This window comes from Filicampus tigris, chromosome 14 (genome assembly GCF_054856515.1).
Source record: "Filicampus tigris isolate MCC_2025a chromosome 14, RoL_Ftig_1.0, whole genome shotgun sequence".
NCBI lineage: Eukaryota > Metazoa > Chordata > Actinopteri > Syngnathiformes > Syngnathidae > Filicampus > Filicampus tigris.
In genome coordinates this window covers 8,820,875-8,844,843 of record NC_141230.1, presented here as the reverse complement: position 1 = coordinate 8,844,843, position 23,969 = coordinate 8,820,875, and the positions used below count along the sequence as shown (strand labels likewise).

General features: G+C 39.6%; 2 protein-coding genes across 5 annotated transcripts; both read right to left on the bottom strand.

Moving 5' to 3' along the window:
• Nucleotides 1-375: 375 nt before the first annotated feature.
• Nucleotides 376-15,856, bottom strand: tspan7 (tetraspanin 7). The gene is made up of 7 exons (XM_086051999.1): nucleotides 15,691-15,856; nucleotides 5,119-5,307; nucleotides 4,142-4,216; nucleotides 3,954-4,049; nucleotides 3,558-3,713; nucleotides 3,359-3,442; nucleotides 376-2,520 (listed from the first exon to the last, which is right to left on the bottom strand). Exons 1-7 carry the CDS (start codon nucleotides 15,754-15,756, stop codon nucleotides 2,452-2,454), a joined length of 735 nt encoding a protein of 244 aa, XP_085908125.1. The 5' UTR covers nucleotides 15,757-15,856; the 3' UTR covers nucleotides 376-2,451.
• A 2,648-nt stretch (nucleotides 15,857-18,504) lies between these two features.
• Nucleotides 18,505-23,633, bottom strand: LOC147136224 (mid1-interacting protein 1-B-like). 4 transcript variants are annotated; one of them, XM_086052110.1, is made up of 2 exons: nucleotides 23,389-23,633; nucleotides 18,505-19,546 (listed from the first exon to the last, which is right to left on the bottom strand). In XM_086052110.1, the coding sequence occupies exon 2, from the start codon at nucleotides 19,401-19,403 to the stop codon at nucleotides 18,909-18,911; it is 495 nt and encodes a 164-aa protein (XP_085908236.1). In that variant the 5' UTR covers nucleotides 19,404-19,546; nucleotides 23,389-23,633; the 3' UTR covers nucleotides 18,505-18,908. The 4 variants fall into 4 exon arrangements, with proteins under 4 accessions (XP_085908236.1, XP_085908234.1, XP_085908238.1 ...); XM_086052108.1 differs by having other exon boundaries at nucleotides 23,475-23,633; XM_086052112.1 differs by lacking the exon at nucleotides 23,389-23,633 and adding an exon at nucleotides 23,193-23,363.
• Nucleotides 23,634-23,969: the final 336 nt, after the last annotated feature.

The window sequence follows — 23,969 nt, the reverse complement described above, 5'->3', positions numbered from 1 at the left end:
TAACTTACATTTACAATTATATGGCTGCCAAGAATGTTAAAAAGTCACTTGACATTACCCGTGCAGGTTTTCTAATGTATACAATACATATCCACATATTTGAATACATCTTTTGTTTTATTAACTATATATGCATTTTATATATTATATGATGGAAAAATAAACAAGACAATGCATGTATTTTTCAAATATGGGGAAATAGTTTTATTTAATGTTGAAATCCTCTCTTCCTAGGACATACCAACAACCTGACATATTACCGTTTTAAAAATGAAATTATATGTAATAACTGTTCTTTCATTTAGCTAAAAAGGTCAAACATAATCCCCAAAATAATTACATTATTCCAGCAATGACCAAACTTTACCAAAGAAATGTTCCACTATGTCAGTTTATTGATAAGACCACTGATGGTGACGTTGTTGATATTAGACAATATGGTGTTTTTGAGTGTGTGCGTGTGTGGTGACCCCATGTGCAAGCTTGATGGCATTACAGTTTTTTTTGTTTAGTATGTACAAGATAAAACATACATGTAGTCAAAGCAATGTACAACAGCAAGTAGTTTAAAAAAATTAAGCCACCACTAAATACCAAATAGAACTCATGAGCCACTGAATATCTAGAGAAAACACAGTAAAATTACTCAGAAGTTTAAAAAAAAAATTCAAAGAGGGGGAAAAACACTTTTTGAAGCTGTAATGCCAAACTCTACTAAAAGTCTACATTAGAACATCAGCCACTACTAGTTGCTAGTCAGTGCAAACAAATACTTTACGGCTAAACAGCAGATTAAACACGGCCAATTAGCATATTAAAATGAAACATTACATCATTATTATAAATTACATTTACAGTACATATCTACAGATATGATGATGATGATGATGATGATGATCGAAGCAGCAACTGGTTGATGCGCCACACACGACATGTCACTCTGAGGATCGAAATTCAATTGAAACGTAGTGTTACAGTACAAGCAAAGCGGTCTTTATGTTAGAAGAATAAAGTCGGAAGAATCCATGAAAAACGTGTCATTTCATGAGAACACATTTATAATCCTGTATAAGAACAAAGTTACAATATTGGAGGAAAAAAATAAGAATTTTACTTGAATGAAGTCTAATATTACAAAATAAAGTCAGAACTGTCAAGAAAAAAATATTTTTTGTGATTAATTTTTTTTAAACAAAACTAAAGATGCAATATTATGTTCAAAGAAAGTCAGAAAAAAATTGTAATTTAAGAGAAAAGTGATGTGTTGGGAATAAAGTCTAGTATTAAAAAAAAAGTAGTAAATTGTATAAAATTTGATAAAAAAACAACAACTTTTAATATGACAAGAAAACAAGCTGGATATGTAAAGTAAGTAAAGTTAGTTAAAGTCAGATGAAAATTCACAATATTACAAGAAAAAAAGGGAAGTCATAATTTTGAGAATACAATTTTAGCATTCTTTGAAGTCATAATTATGAGAAAATGTTCATGATACAAATTGGTGTATGAGAAAAGTAGTAGTTTTTCAAAAAGTCACGTTTTTTTTATTTTAGTTGAAATTATGAGAAAGGAAAAATGTGTAATTTTTTATAAAGTTCTACTTATTCATATTTTACGAGAATGAAGTTTTAAAATTAGGAGAAAAATCACAATTACAAAAAAATCCCAATGCACAAAACGTATAATGAAAAACAAACAATTTTACAAGAATAAAATTGCAATAAAAAGCACTAATTCTAAAACAGATTAAAAGTGCAAGTGTTGCTCATTCACATAACACTGCTTTGATTTCTGAAAAAAATACAATTTCATTTATCCTAAACTTAAAAAGTAGCTTCAGAAGCAGTTTTCTCCCTCAAGACTGTATGATTTTCTTCGAGGTGTGGTCCTAATACTCGTATAATTCCTACGACTCTTCCCGTGTGCAATGTTCACACATTGAGTGGGGAAAAAGAAGACTGCAGTGCAACAGCACCCCCTACTGTATGATTATGATGCAGATTCATATTAAAGTCTCTAATTGTGTCTCCTTGAATACCGAGTCCAGTACCCGTATTAATGGCGACGTCTAACACAAATTACATCCATCTATTAAAGCACTGGGTCGTCAGTGTCAGTGTGTGCAAAAAGCAAGCCTTCAGCGTAGTCAGTGCCAGTGTGACAATGTGTTGTGTGGCACACAGAGCGGTGAGTGGGAATGATGCTTACGTGATCTGACCTACATGTTGTACATGATGTACACGTTACAGGCAGAGAGATGCAGGGAGGCAAAAAAATGAGCTCTTTTAACATGATTTAAGAAAAGAAAGCACTCTCTGTGTCTTTCCGTGATCTTCTCTTCATCTCACTGAAAAGACAAGAGTATTATTAATGGCAAAAGAAGACTAATCAAAGGACTTTTTTTATTTGAAAATAAAAGTCCCCCCATTCCCACTTGCCATGTGACGTGAGTTACACCATCTCATACTGGTTGGCTGTGATGATCCTGGACAGACAGCAGGCCAGCAACATGCCAATAAGCTGAAACAAAGACAAAAAAATAAAAACTAAATTTTAGCTCAAGGACAACACAAGCAATACAAGAAAGTACAAGAATGAATGTGTTTTCCTGGGGGGGAAAAGGTGAAATGAGTTCAAATCAAACAAGGTAATCAAATAAATGAGGTAGATACAGTACACACTTTTTTAAACACTAAGTAAATATTGCATTATAATGGATACATAAATGAGGTAAAAACTAAAAATACCATCTAAGTATGAGTGCAATAGAAAAGTCAAAGAATAAATACACAAGGTATGAAACAAGTTCAAAGAAAAAAGCAAACAAATACATAAGTGGAGCTGGGCAATGCCTAACTGCCACAGAGTTCCCGTCTGCATATTTAAATGACCCACAAGATTGAAAACAAAAATCCGTGAATCTAAGGGTGCAGAACCGCGACTAGCGGGTTTCAACTGTACTTAAAAAGGAAATGTGATAAAATTAAAGAAAATAATTAAAAATGAATAAAGTAGATGATAGCTTTTCCACAAACTGAACAATGAACAAAAGTAAATATTTTGTTTTAAGTTTTTTAAATTTCTCAAATTAGCTAAACGCTTTGATACAAAGAAAATGGTCTATAAACACGATACATACAACGCAACACAATAAATACATAATTTAGCTGAAAAGATCAAACATTAATATAACAAAAACTTACATAGGTAAATTAAGACAGCCAAGTTTATTCTGAAAAATATCGGAATCTGAATCATAAAAATCCTCATCATGTACAATTAAAAAAAGAATACATCAAAATAATCAAAAGCTTAAAAAAGGAGTCTTTTAAGGCCCTCATTCATTCGTCCATGTTACCTGTGAGAAGGCAATGCCAAAGGTGACGCCTGCTATGATGGCCATGTTGGTCTCCATGAACGAAGTGACCAGCTCGTAGCAGCCCTGCGCGCACACACACGCACACACACACACACACACACGCAACCAACAACACAACAGTGAAACATCCCATACAAGCTGTGCGTGCGCGCGTGTGAAAGCCAAGTGCAATGCTGACCTGGTGATAAACTTTGTTGGGGGCCACGGTTGCGTTGCGGAGGTCATGCGGGTTGCAGTCCGAGGAGTTCACACAGCAGCTGGCGGGAATGCCGTTGGTTGGATAATACACGCTGCCGAACCAACTGGTGTAGTTGTACACGCCGCAGCAGCGCAGCTACAAATGCGCGTATACACAAAATGCAATAAAGTAAAAAAAAAAAAAAAAGAAAAAAAGAAAGTGTATTGGGTATCTTTAAAAAGTGGTTAGTGCGTATTTAGCATCTGCTCATTTAACTTGATTTGCGGGAAATTGATCTAATCAAGTGTAAGCAAACACGCTGAGCTGATTTTAAAACTAAAATGAAGTAAAACTATGCAGCCCTTTTGAAACCAGACTTGTACATGTGAGGCTTACTCTGTTCTGCAGGTTGTCAACGGCGCGGCTTGCCTCGTCTTCAGAGTTGTAGTTGAGGACCGCGTCGGTGTATGTCCTGTGGAAAGTTCCCTTGATCTGCGACATGTGACATCAGACATCATCACAACACGAATGGCTACGGATTTGACACTTTTAGGCTTTGCCGCTGAAATGGAACGCACGCTGACCTCGTGACGAAAGACAAATCCGCTAATCCCGGCCACCAATTCGGCGAGGAAGACCAGTGACAGAAACATGGCATACTACACACAGGGAGAGAAAACTCAAGTGAGAAACATTCGCTGGGCAGCAAGATAATGCTCAGTTCTGAGAGCTTCCTGATAATTTGGTTAGCTGGTTCAGTGATATCACTATTACAGTTTTTCAGGGTGATGCAGTGCCATTCTACACCACTGAAAAATCTTGGTGTCAAGGTGTGGTAATTGGGTCCCAATCATTAACTTTCTTTTTTCGGGGTTACAGTTTGTAATTATTTTTATCGTGTCTCCTGTTTATTTTGGGTGTAATTCCACTGTCAACCACTAGATGGTGGCACACAATTTTGGTGTAAATCTGAAAGCAGAAAAATAAAAACAGGAAGTACTTCAGCTCGGTTCTGCTGAAGTTTGTTGAATGTCAAATCATCGCCAATCCTGCTTTTTACACCTACAGAGAGCGATGGCTGTATAATGTACACCTTGGGACATTGATTATTGATGCATATTGTGAGATAAGTGTTATCGTGGAAAGAAACTGGATTTATTTACTGTAAAACAGAGGTACTAGTACACTGTTTGTACAGTATTTTCTTGGGCCCGATCAATATGGATGTTTAGTTGCCGATGCCGATTTTAGGCAGAAAAATATACAGAATCCCGATTAATCGGACCATTAATTTAAAAAATGTATGATGCATATAATACCCCCTCCCCCTCAAAAAAACCATACCCATTTCGAATGATCAGGATCGTTATTAGGCTCCTGCAGAGATTGCTAATGAGCTCATCATTTGAATCGGATATGTTGCAGGATAGTGGCCTTCGAGGGCCGGAGTTTGACATCTTTAAACTAGGGGCACTATATACTCACAACATATTCAAACAGGCATTACAAAATGGCAGACTCACTCTAAAAAACTCTATATGGTGGGTTGGTCGCTTCTTACCAGCTTCAGCATCCATGGGCTTCCTCTGCACGTGGCGAAGCATCCGAACAGGCCAAAAACCACGATGACGGTCCCGGTGCCGATGAGCACGTACGGAGCGTTGGTGGAGTTGTCGGCGATCAGCGAGATGTAAGGGCCAAGCATCAATTTGCCCCATACTCCCACTGCCAGCAGGATAGCGCCGGTGATCTGTAGTGTGGGACAGGAAGAGGTGTGTTAAAACATTGTTTCCCAACCTTTATTGAGACTAGACATCCATTTTATATAAAAAAAATTAAAAAAAAGATCTCATGACAGTGACACATGGCACAGCAACACACAAAAATGTCAACCAATGTGTGAATCATGTCAGTTTGTGCTAGCGTCTTATTTACGCTAGTATGCTAGCCAATGATGAGCCTCATGTGAAGGTGGTTTGTTTGTGAATAATTTAGCTACTAAATACGGTTGTTTATGTAACGTTGGTTCATGGCTGTGTCATGCTAGATGCATGGTGGGGATGATTTACGATCATCTGTTTTAAGTGCTGTTACGCCATCTTGTGGCATCTATGTATAATTCTTAATTATTTGCATCACTTGTCACAATTCACAGAAGGGCTGAGTCCTTATCCCCAGTAAATAGTGGGAGTTCACGGCATCTTCTGTCATCTAACACATTTTGATACATACATATAAAAAGACCAGAGCTGGGCACTTGACCCTTTTTTGCCCGTCCGACCGCAACCCTCCACCCTTGACCTGGGTACCCTTCTGGCCGCGACCCCCCTGCCATATTCATAAACATTGTCGGCCCGGCCCTGTTCCGACCTCCAAAAAAAAAAACGTGCATGATGCCCCCCCATGCTAACGGAAGAGGTTTATTTGAAGACAATTAGCTGGCTAACTTACTATTCAAACACGCTGTAGACACGCTTCAAATGAGCCACTTACTCACGTACTTGCCCATGTAGTGTATGGACCTACTTTTCCAGGCGTAGTTATTCGCTCTGTGATTTCCTCAGTGCACCGCGACATGCGCAGAGTGATTATAATTTCAAGTGTTATCAGTCATTCAACTCGTCTGTGAATGAATGCCGTTTACGCAATAAAAAGAAGCTGAGCTCCGAGGCTTTTCCAAGTTACTAAGTTGTGAAAGACACAACAACCCAGCGGCGTGTACGTACTTCCATTGCGAGCCATGGGGTTGGTATTGTCGTATTGTATAATTATTTGGGTCCAACAGACTCCAATCATTCAACAAGTTACTTGTACTTATTTTCCACACTCCCCTCCTTCACACGTCCCTGCCTTCAAAATAAAAGCATGCCAGCAAACCACTACACAGCAGTTTTACTACGGCGTATTTCCGGAAGTAGGGAAGTGCATGATGTGCCAGTGTCATACTTGAGTGCTGCGCGCAACTTGATTTTCCTCCCGGACACAATTTGTTTTGAAAGAAGCCTAAAAAGAAGCCTTCTACCAAGTAGGCTGAGATGATTTTTGGCCGCCTCGCGAGCACGTCACACGCATGAGGGACGATTAGTGGGCCGGACTAAAATCCACTTCCGGCCATGCTTAGTCCAGCCATTTTTTAAAAATTTCTCACCCCCCACCCCTCCGCCCCAAAAATGGGCATCTGGCCGGGCTGGCCCAGGGACGGACTGCCCAGCTCTGAAAAAGACATATTGTCTGACACTATATGTCACTGGCATAGATAGATTAACCTGATGACCTATCACGGCTAGGGGTCTGCATCTCTCCAATAAAAGATGATTTGATACGTATGTCAAAAGATGGGGTGTCTGATAAGCTTCCCAGGTGGTTCGATTTGAAAGTGGACTCGTATGTAAGCGTGGAACTGTCAATGAGGAGTAAACAGGTTTGACTGGGCTATGTCATTCGGACATACTGCGAAGTCATTCGAACAAACTGCAAAGTAGTTAAAATGTATTAATGAAGTAGCTCGAACATATTAGTAAAATCAAAGCTGGGCAGTCCGTCGCGGGGCCGGACCGGTTGAACCCTCCGGCCCGGCCGGATGCCCATTTTAGGGCGGGGGGTGGGGGCTGACAAACTTGAAAAAGGGCTGGACTAAGCATGGCCGGAGGTGGATTTTAGTCCGGCCCACTAATCGGCCCTCATGCGCGTGATGTTGTCGCGAGGCGGCCAAATTTCATCTCAGCCTACTTGGTGAAAAGCTTCTAATTAGGCTTCTTTCTACTCCCGCGTCGGCGCAAGCGACAACTGCTGCATTGATTCACATGACCGCCGTTGTGCTGTTGGCGACAGGTCTGCAACACATGCTACGCACACATCAGGAATTGATGCTGCTCTGATCGGTCCATTATGTCATATGTTGCGATGACATACAGTTTCCCTCCACGCAGCTCGTTGCTGCTGCAAACAAAGCAAATTAGTTTGGCAGCTGCGTGGGTGTTATGTCACGTATGTGTGCGTAAAGTAGCTACTCAGTAGGGATGAACCCACCCACGCTCCCCCTTCCAGATCGTTTTCGCAATACAATTAAATGCTTCGTCTAGTCATCTTTATGGTTTATCCCTTTATGGTTGTATCAAGCACGATATCCATTGTTGTCGTTGTCTTTTTGAAGCAACACCCCCCAACTTGGAACGCAACTGTTTCAAAACAACTTGTGTCCGGGAGTATATTAAGCTGCGTGCAGCACTCAAGGAAGAAGCTGCCACATCAAGTTGGAGTTCATGCACTTCTTCTGGCGTCTTCCCTACTTCCGGAAATACTCCGTAGCAAACCTGCTGTGTAGTGGTTTGCTGGAATGCTTTTATTTTGAAGGCCGGGAATTGTCAAGGAGGGAAAGTGTGAAAAATAAATAAGTAACTTGTTGAATGCTTGCAGACTTCTTGTCGTCTGTGTTGCCTCCAAATAATTATACAATACGACAAAACCAACCCCAGGGCTCGCAATGGAAGTAAGCACATATTTGAATAGTAAATAGTAAATTAGCCAGCTAATGATCTTTAAATAAACCTTTTCCGTTAGCATCTCTCCCGTGGCGGCGTCATGCACGTTTTCTTTTTTTAATGGGGCTGGGGATCATATTTTTATGAATAAGGGCAGGGGGTCGCGGCCGGACCGGCAAAAAAGGGTCAAGTGCCCAGCTCTGAGTAAAATGTAGGCCAAATTATAAAAACATAGCTTTTTTCCCCATAATGCCACAGGGTACTGTATGGTCAGAGCTGGGCATTCCGTCAACGTGACGGATTGGTTCGTCTATCCGCAGGTGTGAGTGAAAGTTTAGTCAGACTCGCCGATGAATGACCGTTTAAAATTAGAGTACCGGCCTATAGACGGGTACTATTTTTTCCCCCCCAAGAATGACGGACGACGGAAGGGTAGCCACGCTGCAGATGGATGACAAATAACGGACGCTCAATTTTTAGTAAAATGCTGAGCTGTGTATGGAAGCGTGGAACTGCAAAAAAAATGACTGATATCCCCATTACCTTTGATTTTTTTTACTGTAATAATTATATGATGTAGACAACAACATTCAATATTAACAGCATTTTCTATAAACAACGTGAACCTGTCAAGAGGCTGTGGTGTACAATCGTGTATGCGCAAGTCAATACCGCTTGGCATTATGGGAATTTTTTTAAACGTTTTTTTTTAGCCTACATTTTAACAATACGTCAAGATGTTCGAACGCCTTTGCAGGACACAGCCCAGTCCAAACTGTTTACTCCACATTGGCAGTTCCACGCTGCCATACAATTTCAATCAAAACCGATTTTCAGGTTCCAATCAGTCTTTGTTACACCCCTAATCACGGCATACTAGTGTGCCGCAGTAGCTTGGTTGGGAATCCGTGTGTAAAATGATGGCGTGAGCAGGAAAGGGAAGCGTTTTTTTGTTTTTTTTAATCCCAACTCCCTCTAGACGGGCAGCATGGAGGCGGATCAAGGTGGAACAAGAAAGGGGGGCAATTAGAGACGGGGGATGCGTTTATGCAGCATGCAGGATAGCGATCACCTGCCTCGTGAATAACGAAGAAAGAGAATGGCGGCGGATCAAAGGCGTCGCTTTGATCCGCCGCGAGATGCTTCCGCCTGTTGCGCCACTCTTAGCATTTCAAATGAAGGCAGCGGATAAAAGAACGCCGTTGTGCGAGGCAGCTGAATGAAGCGGCGGCGTGCGCGTCTCGGCTGGGAACGTCTTTCCCGGCATGCGGCAGGGAGAGGTGGGGTGAGGGTTGGCTGACGACGATGATGATCCGCCCCCGGGCGACGGCGGGCCGTCATCCTAAACCTTCCAAGAGCAGGCAGCTTGCCTTCCCGCTGTCAACGCAACTTGACAGCGAGACGTCTGTACAAAATGTTTCCCTCAACCCTCGGAGAGGAGAGAAAAAAACAGGCTCGGCTCTGGTGGAAAATGATTCAGCGAGGGTGGAACAGTGGCGGGTCCTTGCCTGGGAATGGTTCCCTCTTGGCTGTAGGTCAACCTGGTCTTTAAAGCCACAAAAAGAGAGAGGAACATCCAAAATGAAACACAACCCATTCTGGTTGATTTGCGAGTTCGTCTAATTGACAACCTCTTTCCCATAGGATATATTATAAAGCTGATTAGTTCCAGCCATCATCAAAAAATTTTAATAAAAGTCCTGGCAAAGTGTTAACTAGCAGTAACATTCTGAACCGTCTGTTAAGAAACGTTAGCCATTGTAAAATACAGTCCCTGCTATATCAAAGATTTTTAAGCCATCGTTTTATTATTATTTTTCCTTGTTAAGCAATTTTGGGAATAATGACAGTAATTTTGGTAAAATAAAAATACGACAAACACCGAAATAATAATAAAAAAATAATCAATTCTACGCTTAGCCGAGCACATACACCCCATGATAAACTGGGGTTGTTAAAGACACCCGATGAACATGGAATTTTTTTATATTGTTCTTGTCTTATTTTCACACTTTTTCTCTTCACCATCACTTATCATCTGTGGTGGCATAATTACATTTCTTACTTGTCCAGATGAGATTTCTATCTACAACAACAGTAAAGTAAGTTAAGGACTGTATAATTAAATAAACTAAAATAAAGTAAAACTATATTGAAGTAGCCTGCCGTACATGTGATGGAGAGGGAACAGAAAACCCTTGACAAACTTTTCATGCTAGTCATTCACCATTACGCTTTCACAGCGCTGGGCATTTTACTAAAAAAATTGCGGTCCGTTTTTTTGTCTTCCGCCTACAGCCGGGGTACCCTTCCGCCGTCCGTTATCTGCCATTTTGTCCGGCCGGACTAAAAAGTAATCGCCTATAGGCCGGTCCAACTATCATTTTAAACGGGCTTCTGTTAACGTTTCCGACTACCAACTTTGACAAAAAACAAAACAAAACAAAACCCACCCAAAAAAAACCTACCACTGTACATGCCGATAATAATAGTATTGCTCATGTAATTATATTGTATAATTATATCACTTTTTTTCTTAAAAAAATTTTTTTTTTTACAATGAGAGGTCCATTTCCTGTATGTTTTCATTATGCTAATATTTATTACTTTACAATAAATCCATGAATTAATTGCTAATATTTATTACTTTACAATAAATCCATGAATTAATTATTTAAAGTAAATCTATACATAAAATACAAACAGATCTATAAATTTTAATTTAAAATATATTTGGGAAAAAGTACGTAAAGTCAACGGAAACATTTTTTTTTCAAGAATATGTTCTATGCAAGCCCACTAGTTGAAATTGGGTTTTCGGATAAATATTGAGTTTGTGGAATAAGTGTTAATCCACTCGTTTTTAGCCATCTCTGGGGGCGGCCATTTTGTCTTGTTGACTGAAAATGACATCACAACTGCTCACAACAACCAAGCACGGCTCAGATTCAGAAAACAGGTCAGCCGTGATTGGTCGTTGTGAGCAGTTGTGATGTCATTTTCAGTCGACAGAAGACTAAATGGCCGCGAGACAGCTAAAAACGAATGGATTAACTCTTATTCCAGAAACGCAAAATTAATCAGAATGCCGTGTTTCAACTAGTGGGCCTGCTGGGAACACATTCTGGAAAAAAATATGTTTGGGTTGACTTCCGCTTTAAGCAACAATTATTACAGGACTTTTGATAATGTAAATGTTCCGTGTGCTGGATGAAAGAACGGAGCAGGCAATATGTGTCGCTGAGTTGTAGTTTCACAAGATTTGCTTTTGGGGCCGTTTGGTTTCGAAGGGACCGCGATACTTTATTTCCATCCAAACAAGTTTGTGCAGGTCAGCGCTCACTGACAACGTTTACACTGTTGCCCTGTTGGCAGAGCACGAACAGAAACCATCCGACGCCAGAGGTTGTTTTCAACACCAGCCTTCCGGCCTGCATGCTGAGAATCTGGCTGAACGATCTCCCCCCCCCCAAAAAAAAGAGAACGTTGCACTTCAATCTCGGATGGTCGGGGGTGAAAATAACAAGCGTTTGTACAGCTGTTAAACAGCCACGCATGCATGTTTTCTTATCAACACACGTGCACTGACAAGGACAATGATTTCCAGATGAGTGTCAACATGATATGATTAAGGCAGCAGCCAGCAAAGCAAAGTGCAACTATACTGTTGAAATACAGCAAACATTTGTGCATTAGTGCAACGGTTCCAGTGTTTTCCACATTGCTATTTATTAGTACAGAGGCGGTTTTAGTGTATTAAACAACACCAAAAATATATAATAAATAGCTTATTTGGTCAATCTTAATGCTTACAACAATTAAGGTATGACTTATAGGCAGAACATTTGACTGTTCTGCAATACGTCGGACTTTAGTATTTGTTCAACTTTACAATAGAGAATTTTTTTTTTAAATGTAGCAGATTTTTTTGCGGGGGTGGGATATTTGAACGTCATATTTGTCGTATGTTGTGAAGTGTTTATATGTAATGTTATATGTAAAGCAAAACAAATTTAAAGGGCTCACACATGCCTTTTGATTTGGCCGGCTGATTAATTGGCCTTGTCCTACTTATTTGTTTTAAGTGCATGGTGCACCTGTAGACTAATTGAGGCATGGTGTCTACTTGAGGGATGGCCACTATTTGAGGAAATAGAGTACTTAGATTTGTTTAGGTAGGCAGTCTTGTTAAGCGTGTTTGGGGAAAAAAAAATTAAATTAAATAAATTTTTAAAAATCTGAATCAAGAATCATTTGGAACCGAAATTGCCCAAATTCAAACAATGCCCAACTCTGGCGATACCCTGGCCAACTTTCCATCATTCACAAGTGGACATCTGCTCGTGGTTCCTTATAAGCATACTTCGCGGCCGTCCATGTTCTGCATGGACTCCTGCGAGTCAGTTTCTGCTTCCGTCATGTAGACCGCGTACCTCTCCTGCGCTGAATTTAAAAGAGAATGAGAAGAGTCGCTTAAAACCGTGCTTTGCGCTACACTTGCGCTGGGCATGAAAATACAGCTCATTATTTTTATCATTCTTTTATTTTGCTACTGGTAAAAATGACTAAAACCAACAATTAATGAATTATTCAACAAATGAACGTAGAAATGTGCCCATCCCTGCAGTCTTTGCTTTAATGGCAAAGTGCTACGTGACGCAATGCAAAATCTCAAGTTAACAAGAGGCATGGCTGCGTGTGGATGTGTTTTCTCGCTATAACAAGTTTCATCTATAAATGGTGATTCTCTGAGGGAGCGCATCGTCTCTCTTGATGATGATGCTCTCGCTGTTCTGTTTATGGCCTTGGTGATTGCGGATAAATTGTTTCCTGCTTCCTGTCCGCGCTGCACACAAGTGGCTTGTTGGGAGCGTTCATTTTCAAGGCCCAACGGGAAATCAAGTCCAAGAGGATACGAGGGCTTCTCAACTTGTTATGTCGGCTTGTGAATTCCAAACAGCTTGGGAACCGCACACTCCCTCCCCCCTTGGCTCTGCCCAACCCCCACTGCACTTTTGTTTGAAATTCAACACCACGCTGGCCATCTCGGTCGGAGAGTTTAAAGGAGGTCAGCTTTCTTCCCTCCCTAATAAAGAAGCAGGAGGTGCGATGACAAAATGTGCTGGCGAGGACACGACGCACCACCTGCTCCATCTGCGCGAGACGTACAACAAGCCGAGCTATTCGCACTCGACACGTTATTTGCAAGCCGATGACAGTGAAAAGTGAGGCCCGGCGTCGGGGCCTCAAAAGCTGGGCGAGCCTCGACCTCCGGGGTTCCGAAAAACGAGCCAGTGACAGCGATCCTCTCTACGCACGCGAAACCCGAGGCGGCCGACGTCTCGGAGCGCGAATGTCCGACCTGACTAAATATAAAAGCTTGGTGACACGGACACATGGCTGCATGGAGGCCAGCACGTCTAAGCCATTCCATGCTGAAGACCGAGTCAGTATAGTTGGTTGTCACTGCTGCTAAAAGTATTGCATTGACTTCGTTGCTTGTGCTTACATCATACTTGCATGGCACACGCGGCCAGAAGAGAATTGAAATTTTGATCAGATTTAATAAAAAATAAAAAAACTTGTGTTGAGTTCCGTGTGTTAAATCCAACAATAAGTGGCAACACGATGTGGTTTACTATAATAATATTGTAAATAAATTTCATATTCATTATGTTTATTTATATAATGCTTTATAGATGGTTGGTAAGGATGGATGGTCAGGCATACACCTTCAGGCTTCCTACTTTATCTATACTATACCTGTGAATCTATGTCACATATAGTAAATGTATATTTTAAAAAAAAAGTCTAAATACCCCGGTTCAAATGCCAAGTTGGACCAAGATTATTTCAAAACTTTTTTTTTTCTGTGACCCAAAATATCTGAATTGAAGGTGGGGAAATAATTTGTGGTGGAGGAGAAATGAGCATGCAATTGAGATATTATGGTGGCAAAGTATACTTATTCTCTTATAAGTGGGGATGTGGCTGTGTTCAGAATTAACCAATCGCATTCAAACCATTTGAAATGCCTCTGATTAACCCTAAATAAAGTTGTTGTCGCTGTTCTAGTAGGCTATTCCTGGCATTTTTACAGTCACATCTTACAGCACAAGGCATGATCGACAGAGAGCATCACAGCGATCGTTTTGTTCAAAGGTATCCGTCAGAAGGAAGGTACAAAAGAATTTCCAATGCATTAAATATGCCACGGAAAACACGGAATCATCACCAAGTGCAGAAAATATGGCATATTGGTGACATTTCAAAGACAAGAATAAAAACTGGTCAGTAAGGCTGCCAAGAGGCCGACAGCAACACTGAAAGAGCTGCAAGAATTTCTGGCAAATACTAACTGTTTAGTGCACGTGAAAACAATCATCCATCTTCTTCATAGGTCTGAGCTATAGAGTAGGGTTGGGTAGCGACACTTGAAATCTCACCAAATGCTTGTGGGGAAAATGCGTTGGTCCAATGAAACAAAGGTAATACTTTGTGGCTATGATTGCAACAGGTCAGTTTGGCGCAGAACAACACAACTCAGAACGCCGCCACATAACATGAGCAAGGTGGTGGCAGCAGCAAACTTTGGGGTTGTCCCCCCAAAATTTCAGTATGTTTTTCCATTACATTTTATTGGTCATCTTAGTAGAAAAACGTTTTGAAATGACTGATCAAGGTCTAATACTTTTTTACATCATAAAATCAAATTTTACCAATATATCCAGAGTCACACATACTTTAACATATTCAATCACACGTTTCATATGTCTAGTCATATATGCTGCATAAAATTAGTCATACATATATATATAACATGATTTACTTTGCACGCATCACTTATTGTCGGCCTCTTAAAATAATGACGTAAACATTTTTATTTTTTTGCCTTATACATCTCATTGTGCTGGACACCGCTGCTAAAATCGGCTGCATCCTTATAACAACTCCTTCAATTCTACGCCTGTAATGAAATTATCAATAAATATAAGATAATGCGAATGTGGTTCAGATTTTTGTGTTTTCTGAGAAAAAAACTGTTTTATACATGCATCTACACTTGCTCGCGTGCGTCTTGCATATGTGCTTCATACACGCATGATCTAGTCTTTTATGCATGTAATATAGTCACACATACTGCATTAATAGTAACATACGTGCTCCATGCATGTATCCATGGCAACACGCATTTCACAGGGCCATACACGCATGATAATTGGCGCTTGTGAGAGAACACAGTATGTGTACCGCATCATACATGCACACACCCTTTTGGCCATGGACCCAAAGTGCGGCTGAGGCTTCGCGCGCCAGGCCTGCACCGTCACATACGTCATTTGTTGACTCGGAACAGTGATGACGTTTGTCGTCGGCGAGGCCGCCGCAACCAGGGGCCCGCTTGACGCCCAAATAATGACGAGCTTCGCAGCAAGTTTGGCATCCATTCAAGCGTCATACGAACGACCGTGGATCATTTCTACATCCGAACAATCGGTGATGCTGCAGCTATTAGCCGCCCCATCATCATCATCATCATCATCATCATCATCATCATCATCACCACCACCATTCTCCTCACTATCACGCACGCACATTAAAGTCCAACAGCAGCACACGTCAACACAATTGTGAGGAGAGGACTGACTTACCCAAAAGACGAAGGAATAGACGATGAGGAGGGTCTTGAGGCAGGTGATAACCGGTTTGGTCTCCATGATGTCGCTACTGACGGCAGCGGAAACAAACACACTACTGCAGCACGCACAGCGTCACGGGTTCACTTCATCACGGCGGCCGCCAGGGGGAGACCTCAGCCACACCACGATTCACTGGAAGTTACACGACTGAGAATTCATTAATTTCTGAATTTTTTTGTTAGCTATGCTAATGCAAATATAATGACTACGTATTCCCAAAGGTGGTGATTGTCTCATCTTGAAATTCCTATCAGCTCTTTAAATATGTCAATGTTTACATCAAGTTATGTGAATGTTTATGTCAAATTATACTTATTTTGGCCCTATTGTGGCCACTTTTTACTAATTACACCCAACCCAACTGTTATTTAATTCGTTATTAACCGGATCACACTGCCTAAGTGAAGTGGGTTTTATTATAGACCAGGGATGGGCAACTTAAATGATGGAGGGGTTCACAATTTTTCAATCAGCATACTTGGGGGCACACAGGACCACACACTTTCTGTGCTGTATGACACAAAACGTGTTTATTGAACCAATGAACAGTGTCATATATTTCATGTTCAATGCATATATAAAATCCACCCTTTAACGACAAAGAGTTTGAACAATGAAAAAAATTAACCGAATACTGTTATTTTTTTTTCCAGTGCGAAGAACTGTAGTGCCTAAAAATTACCATTCAAGGATGGCACAAAACTGCTGAACAGCAAACCAACATTAAGTGCAAGATTTAATTTTGTGCAATGTTTTCCACAAAAATCAACTCACTCAAAAATTTAATGTTTTACAGGTACTGTTTGATCTGCATGTCATACCAATCTGCAGAAAAATATTAGGCCTACTCCTGTTGTAGTACAGGGACTCTGTGCTAGCACAACTAAGCCGTGTCTGACATCTAGTGGTCTATGGTGATATTATAATTTCAAATTATACAGAGAAGTCTGCAAACAATGGGAATCATTATAACTGACATCCACTGAAATGCATTTTTTGCAAACAAATAAACAGAGATGGGCAGTCCGTCCCGGAAGGACTAAGCAAGGACGAAAGTGGGTTTTCGTCCGTCCCTCTATTCGTCTCTATTCCTCAATTGTTGGGTTCTTCTAAAAAGCAAGACCACCGCATAACACTTCTCTTGATGTTACCTGGTAGGCTCCGATCTAGTGACCGACGTGGCTGTGTTTGAAGTTGAATGCAGCAATTAAAGACAAATGGTAATAAAAGTATGCATTTTGAAAGAAATCATTTAGAGTTTATTTTACAACGAGCACATTGCGCAGGCACATTAGATTTTAATGAGTTACAAATAAAACGTAAATATATTCTACTCATGAGTTATGACTTTTAAAAACGTTTATGCAGTAACAGCAAAAAAAACTAAAAGCAAAAATTAAAAATAGGCCACTAACAAACTGACTGGGTAGTTATATTGATCGAGGCCTGAGGGTTAATGTGCACATTGTTGTTAAAGACTTAAAACATTGTACATTGTTGTGACTGATATCCTCATTCAAACATGTCATCTTTTGCTTTGGGATACGTCCATTAACATTTTCGTACAGATTAATGAGGATAATTATTATTATAGCCTCAGTTAATACTATCAGTGCCGTGAGGCTGCTAAATAGTTTTTCAATGTCAGTTGTCACTCTGCTAATGAGAGTTGTTTGTATCTCGTCTTACACAAAGGGATGCATAGTGACAAAGTTGATTACATTTATGTTCACAATGTATTTTCATTTCATTTTGTCATTTTTTTTAATTGCAAGAAAGAAGACATAAGAATTAAGTTGTTTTACTCCCCCGACCCCCTGAAAAAAACTCTTTTGAAAAAAACACAAACTCACAAAACAGGCCTGGGCAAAAATACTTTAACTTAATATTTTGTTTGTGCAATGTTTGTTTTGAACTTTCAATGAGACTTCTGCATATCTCAGTATGTATTCTTCATGAGCAAACTGGTCCAGTTGTCTCAGTTTTGTAGGGTTCTTACTTCAGACTCCATGTTCCAGCTCCTTCCAAAAATGTTCATAGGATTTCAATCAGAGCTCATCAAAGGCCACTTTACAATACTCCAATATTAGGTTAGGTAGGTGGCTAGGTTTCTTGGCGACAAGACAAACTGTTGGCTAACATCTTTGCAACCATTTGCAACCTTGAAACAAAAAAAAAATGCAACCATCAAACCTGAATGCCATGTTTAGACTAGTAGTGGGGCTACATATAACATCCATCCATCCATTATCTGTACCGCTTCTCCTCACAAGGGTCGCGGGGCGTGCTGGAGCCTATCCCAGCTGTCTTTGGGCAGTAGGCGGGGGACACCCTGAACTGGTTGCCAGCCAATCGCAGGGCACACTGAGACAAACATCCGCACTCACAATCACACCTAGGGGCAATTTAGAGTATCCAATCAACTTACCATGCATGTTTTTGGAATGTGGGAGGAAACCGGAGTGCCCGGAGAAAACCCACGCAGGCACGGTACATATAGCATAATACTTCAAAAACTATTTTTGGGTTGATTTCCGCTTTAAAAACATGGGAGAATATTCAAGTAATATTTCAAGACAAAAGTAGTATTTTTATGGTAATCGACTTGTAATATTGGACAAGTTGTTTTAAAAGATAAAGCTCTAACTTTACAATAAGTTCTAAGTCCATGATAAGTTTAATGAGTTTTTTTTTTTGGGGGGGGGGGTTAGACTAAAGTCTCATATGAAAAAACGGTACATTTCACAAAACTTGCACTCAATAAGCCCAAATGAGAAGTTGTAATTTTATTAAAATATAAATTGTAACTTTACAAGAAATTTTGGTTTTTCAGTTTTGTTGATAGCCTGCATCAAGTAAAGCATGTTGTTCCATTTAGTGCAGCTAAATAGTACTTGTAATTCATTACAAAGAGTTGATCGTCTCCATCCATTTTCTTATACAAAGTGATGTGTGGCAAGATATTTAATTAGAAATTCAATAAAAGTGCTTCACCTTGGTGTGATTGAGTGAAAAAGTCTTGTGTTTAGAAATTTTGAAGGGTTATGTGTACATACATCATGCAGTATGGCGCCATTTACAGTGGACTGACGTGACGTAGAAGTCAAGTTCCTCAATAGTAAAATGGGCAGGACGAATTTAATTGGGGGGGGGGGGGGGGGGTTGGCTTCTTATATGCCGACTCTTTGCTTGTAGCAGCTGGTGAGGGAGTTGGCCTGCACAGTGAGCTTGGACAGCACCCCCTGGAGGCCGGTGAGGTGGTACTGGAACTGCTTCTCTAAGTTGTCATCCTTTTCACCCTCCTCATCCTCTTCAGACGATGACATCGATGATGATAATGATGATGATGATGAGGAGGAGGATGAGGAGGAGGTCGAGGAGTTGCTTCGGGTGAGCTTCTTACCCTCGGCAGCTTTTACACCCCACTCAATGTCGCCGCGCAAAGACTTGAGCAGGTGGTAGTAGGCGTACAAGTCGCCCTCGTCCAAGTCTGACTTGAAGTGGCTCATCTCAGTGTGCTGGTCCAATGGGATGTCTCTCAGCAGGCTGGGCACCATGACGGTCTGGTCCATGTTGTTCACTGCACCGATGAAGCCGTTCATGTAGCTCATGAGCGAGTTTTTCTTCTTGGGCGGCATCATGATGAAAGGGCAGTCTTTGGGCATGGAAACGGAATGTCAAGTTTTGGCTTTCCTGCACTTGGCTTGAGTGACTTTGCTTCACATGGAGTCCAGGTAAGATCAAAGTGCTTAAAACGTATCAAGTTGTTCTCAGTGGTCACGTCAAAGGTGAGCCGACCCCAAGCGACCTAAAATCGCCAAGAAAGGAATCAATGGTAAGCAGGAGAAATATTTGATCTTACCAAATAAGAATTCCGAGAGTAAAGGTGAAATATGACAATAATATGGGGGTTGTTGGTTTGACAGTACAGATACATTTTTAAGGATACAAATGCACCGGTGGGATCTATGTGTGCCACTTGTAACCTTAAATGTATCTTGTAGTCAGATTTAAAAAAAAAAAAAAATACTTAAAGAAGCCGTAATTTAGTTAGAATAATCTTATCAAATATTAAGTTACATTAAGTATATACAATTCATCCATAATTTCACAGGTTAAAAAATATTTTGGAGGAAAAATATGTAATTGCAAGAATAAGGTAAAAAAAATCCAAACACCAGAACAAAATGTATTTTGAGGAAAAAAAAAAGGTCATTGCTTGATATTAGTCATGTCTTAGGTACTGTATTGATGCTTTAAAAGTCCAAGAATAAAGTGGCCTTTTACAAAAAAATAAAAATTTGAGGAAAGAGCAGCAAATGCGAGAATCAAATCGAAGACTGGTGTACAAAACCAAGTGCTAACAGTACGAGAACAATGACGTTATGAAACAAAGAGTCACATTAGCAGGAAAAATACAATTTTAAGAATCAATGCAACTTCACAAGGATAAGCTTGTAGTGTTACGTGAATAACTAAGGATGCACCGAAATTACAATTTTTGGCCAAAACGGAAAATCGAAAATGAGGAACCCGAGGCCGAAAATTGAAATTCAACACTGGAACACAAAACGCCTTAAAACCTAAAAAATATCATCCTTGGCTGTCATTTTCTGCACTCTTGCCAAATTAAGTTTAATGAAGGTATGAGTGTAAAATTCCAAAGATTAATTGATTTACATGAGACATGCAATAGCAAACAGATCTTTAAGAATTCCAGTCACTATGTGAAACAATAACTACATCTCAGGAGGACAAAAAACATAAACAGAAAACTACAATGAATATCAAATTGAAGCTTAACAGAAACTAATTTGAACTATTGTATTGTCGTTTTATGTTAATTGTTCTATAAAGTGCTTTGATAGTGCTACAGCGGTTGTGAAAGCGCTATATAAAAAGTAATATAACGTACAATTATTAACCATATAAATGTAGTAAACTACAGCAAATAAGGTTGTATATGATTGTTATTGCTGGAAAATATGAGCCATGATGGCCAGTCACATAGTAACGTAACTCGGGACCTGAAAAACTGTTTGTCCAAAACTAATGTGTCTGTAAGATGACCAATTTGCTTCAAATTTGGCAGAAACTAAAAATAGAATAAAAATCCACATTTGGATTTGAAAAATTGCCTTACCTGTTTTTGAAGGGGGTTTGTCAACAACAAGTTCGGGAAATGTGGACAAGGTCTTGAGAGTGTATTGGTTGATCTTTTGAGAAATTTCAAACTAGGGCCACCTATTCGACGCCATCCTTAATGGTTTACATGAAAAATGCAAAGGCCGTGAAACACGGAAAACAACAGTTCCGCCGTCACTCAAAATGTGTCTGTTTGCGAACCGGCAGTATCGTTGCCTTTTTCGCCTCTCCTTCTCCATCCACTTCTCAGCAGTAATGCTAAGTACAGCATCTAATGCTTTTTATTTTAATGTATTTTGGTTTTGGTTTTTTTATACAAATTATTTTGACATAAATTTCGACTTTAACGGTGAAATCCGACATACGCAGAAATTCGTGTTATATCGCCAGTGTAGGAACGCAACCCGTTCGAAAAATGAGGACTCCCTGTATGTTCCAGGGATTGAATGAATGGACTGTGAATAGATAAGTAAATTTGTCAATGGCAGTGAATGAGTTAGGTGCTATCAGACTCTAGATTTCAAATATCAGGAAAAAGTTTCAATATTACAAGGAAAATAAGTCACAATATTATGAGAAAAAAATTGTATGACAAAGTTGCATTTCTTTAAAGGGAAAAAAGTAATTAGTTGGAAGAGAAGTTGGGGTTATTACAATAATGTTCAGAATATGACAAGAAAAAAAAACATGCTATTTCAAGAGAAAACCAGAATGCTACAATTAAAACGTGCAATATTGTATTGTGTAATTTTACGAAAATAAAATGAGAAAAAAAGACTGAAGTTGTTACTCCATGGCAAAAAAAGAAAGTAGTTGTGAGAATAAAAAAATAGTTGGCATATGAAGTGTGACAGTGACAAGAAACAGTACAGAAACTGAAACAGACATAAAGCAACCCTTAAATGCTCTGCTGTTTGTTCCCAGTTAATGTTGTAGTTAAAGAGCAAGCAATTTTCAGTTTACATTTTAGATTGGTCTCTAATTTGTACAAATGTCACACACAAACATGTAATAATCAATAGTGTAGATTTGTGATCAAATAAATAAATTTAGGAAATTGGACATTGAAGGTATCAATTCAATGCCATCTTGGAGGACTGGTGTATGTTCCATTTTCAAAATCTCAACCATTGTTGAATTTAACTCTCTTTATTGACATATTTCTTATGTTGTATTGAGATTGAAAGTAATAATCTTATTTTGACAATTAAAAAAATAGAAATGCAGATGTTAGCAAATGTAGGAAGCATGTGACAACTGACTCTTTCCAGCATTTTCGTGTGATCATTTCTGCATCGACGTATTTTTAGTAATGATGTACAGTGGAATCTCCTCTGTCACGTTTTTGACTTGATGATTTTCATGCAGTATTTCTATGTTTATCAAACGCACGGCAGGATTTTTGACTGCCAAAAAGCGTTGAAAGCTAGCTGGCACAACCTCATGCACATAATTTTGAAGTATGTGGGGAAATGCAGACAAACTTTCATTAAACTTGTATCATGCAGAAGAAAATTACACAACGCTGAAAAACTTTTGTCACCTAACCTCGAATAGCAGAGCCGTCCACCGGGATAAGCCAGCCGTCCGTTGCCAGTGATGGTGTGGGTCGACTTAATTGCTAATTAATTATTATCTAGAATTATGATTACTCTGTGAAATCAAACACTTTCTTGTGGTGTATCATCTTTATAATTCTGTCCAAACTTAAGGAAACTGTGAGGCCGCAACATCTCAGCTTCATCCCTTTTCTTAAAAATGGATCTCAGACTACTCCATTATTTTTAATTAGAAACAAGACACTTTTGCCCGCTTTTTGGAGCCTTTAAAATGTCCTAACTTCCTCAATTCTTAACATATTGCCAAAATGTAAAGTGGTTTTACATTCCAGCGGTGACTTTGGTCGTCATATACCTAACTGTAAGGTGTAGAAATAAAAAGGTGTCAGGAAAAACGATTCCTGAAGTAAAATACGAAGATTAACAATGTATTTATACTTCGTTACCTCCCACCGCTGAATGCTTTGTATATAATAATACGGTACCGGTATTTTGTATGCTCTTGCAGTAGCTAGTAGTAGTCTTTTAGTAGTAGTTAATTGTAGCCATTTACTAATAGTCTTACTAGCTAATTACAGTCACTCCTGGGTACACGACAAAAGCACATTTGTGGAAATAAAAGCAAAATGAACTTTTTGTAAATGCTGCATTTAGGAATCTAGCATGCAAAAATTGTGGGTCTTTTTTTTTCTAAAAACATGGTTCTCGTTAACGTCTTGGGAGCAAATTTGGCGTCATACACGTACACACCTGATTCAACTCAGCCAATAATGATCGCCTCTTTGCGTACTTTGCATTTTTTTTACAACCCTAAAATACGACCATACACTGTCATTTAAAATATAGTTAACCCGCTGATACTCCCATACGCACGATAGCTAAACGGTTCTGGGGCCTCAACCAGACTTTTAAGTACTAAGATGCTTAGTCAAAGTATTTGACCAACCTGGTCGCCAAGGTGACGGAGAAAACCGCACCTTGGTCACTCTAAGGTCGGTTGAGTCCAATTCGGGAAAACGACAATTGACTCACCGTTTAAACGTTGATATTTCGTGTGCAGAGTTACGTTTTACTGACGTTTGTTCCGTCAACGCAATACACAAAAGGAACGTTTTTATCAAAGAGGACGTTCAAAGTCAGTGGACCGAACGTTTTAAACTGTACTGCACATGCGCACCTGCGAGCGCCAACTGGCATGGTGACGATTGGCGGAGTTCAATAAAAGTAACTGAATTGACTTTGGAACGCATAAATTGAAATAAAAACAATATAGATATAACGTAACGCAAAAGATACTGTTTGAAAATACTATCAAGAGAGTACATTCTATTAATTTGTATTTATTTATTTACTTAGAACTAGCAAGTCTGCTACTTGGTTCCGAAACACCAAAATACCACCTCAAAAATTACTTGACTCTCCAAATATCACCACAGTATGACAAACGTTAACATACAGTAACACAGTAGTACTGTCAATCAAAAACGAGTTTTTATTCTCAAAAAGTATATATTTTTTATTGCAAGT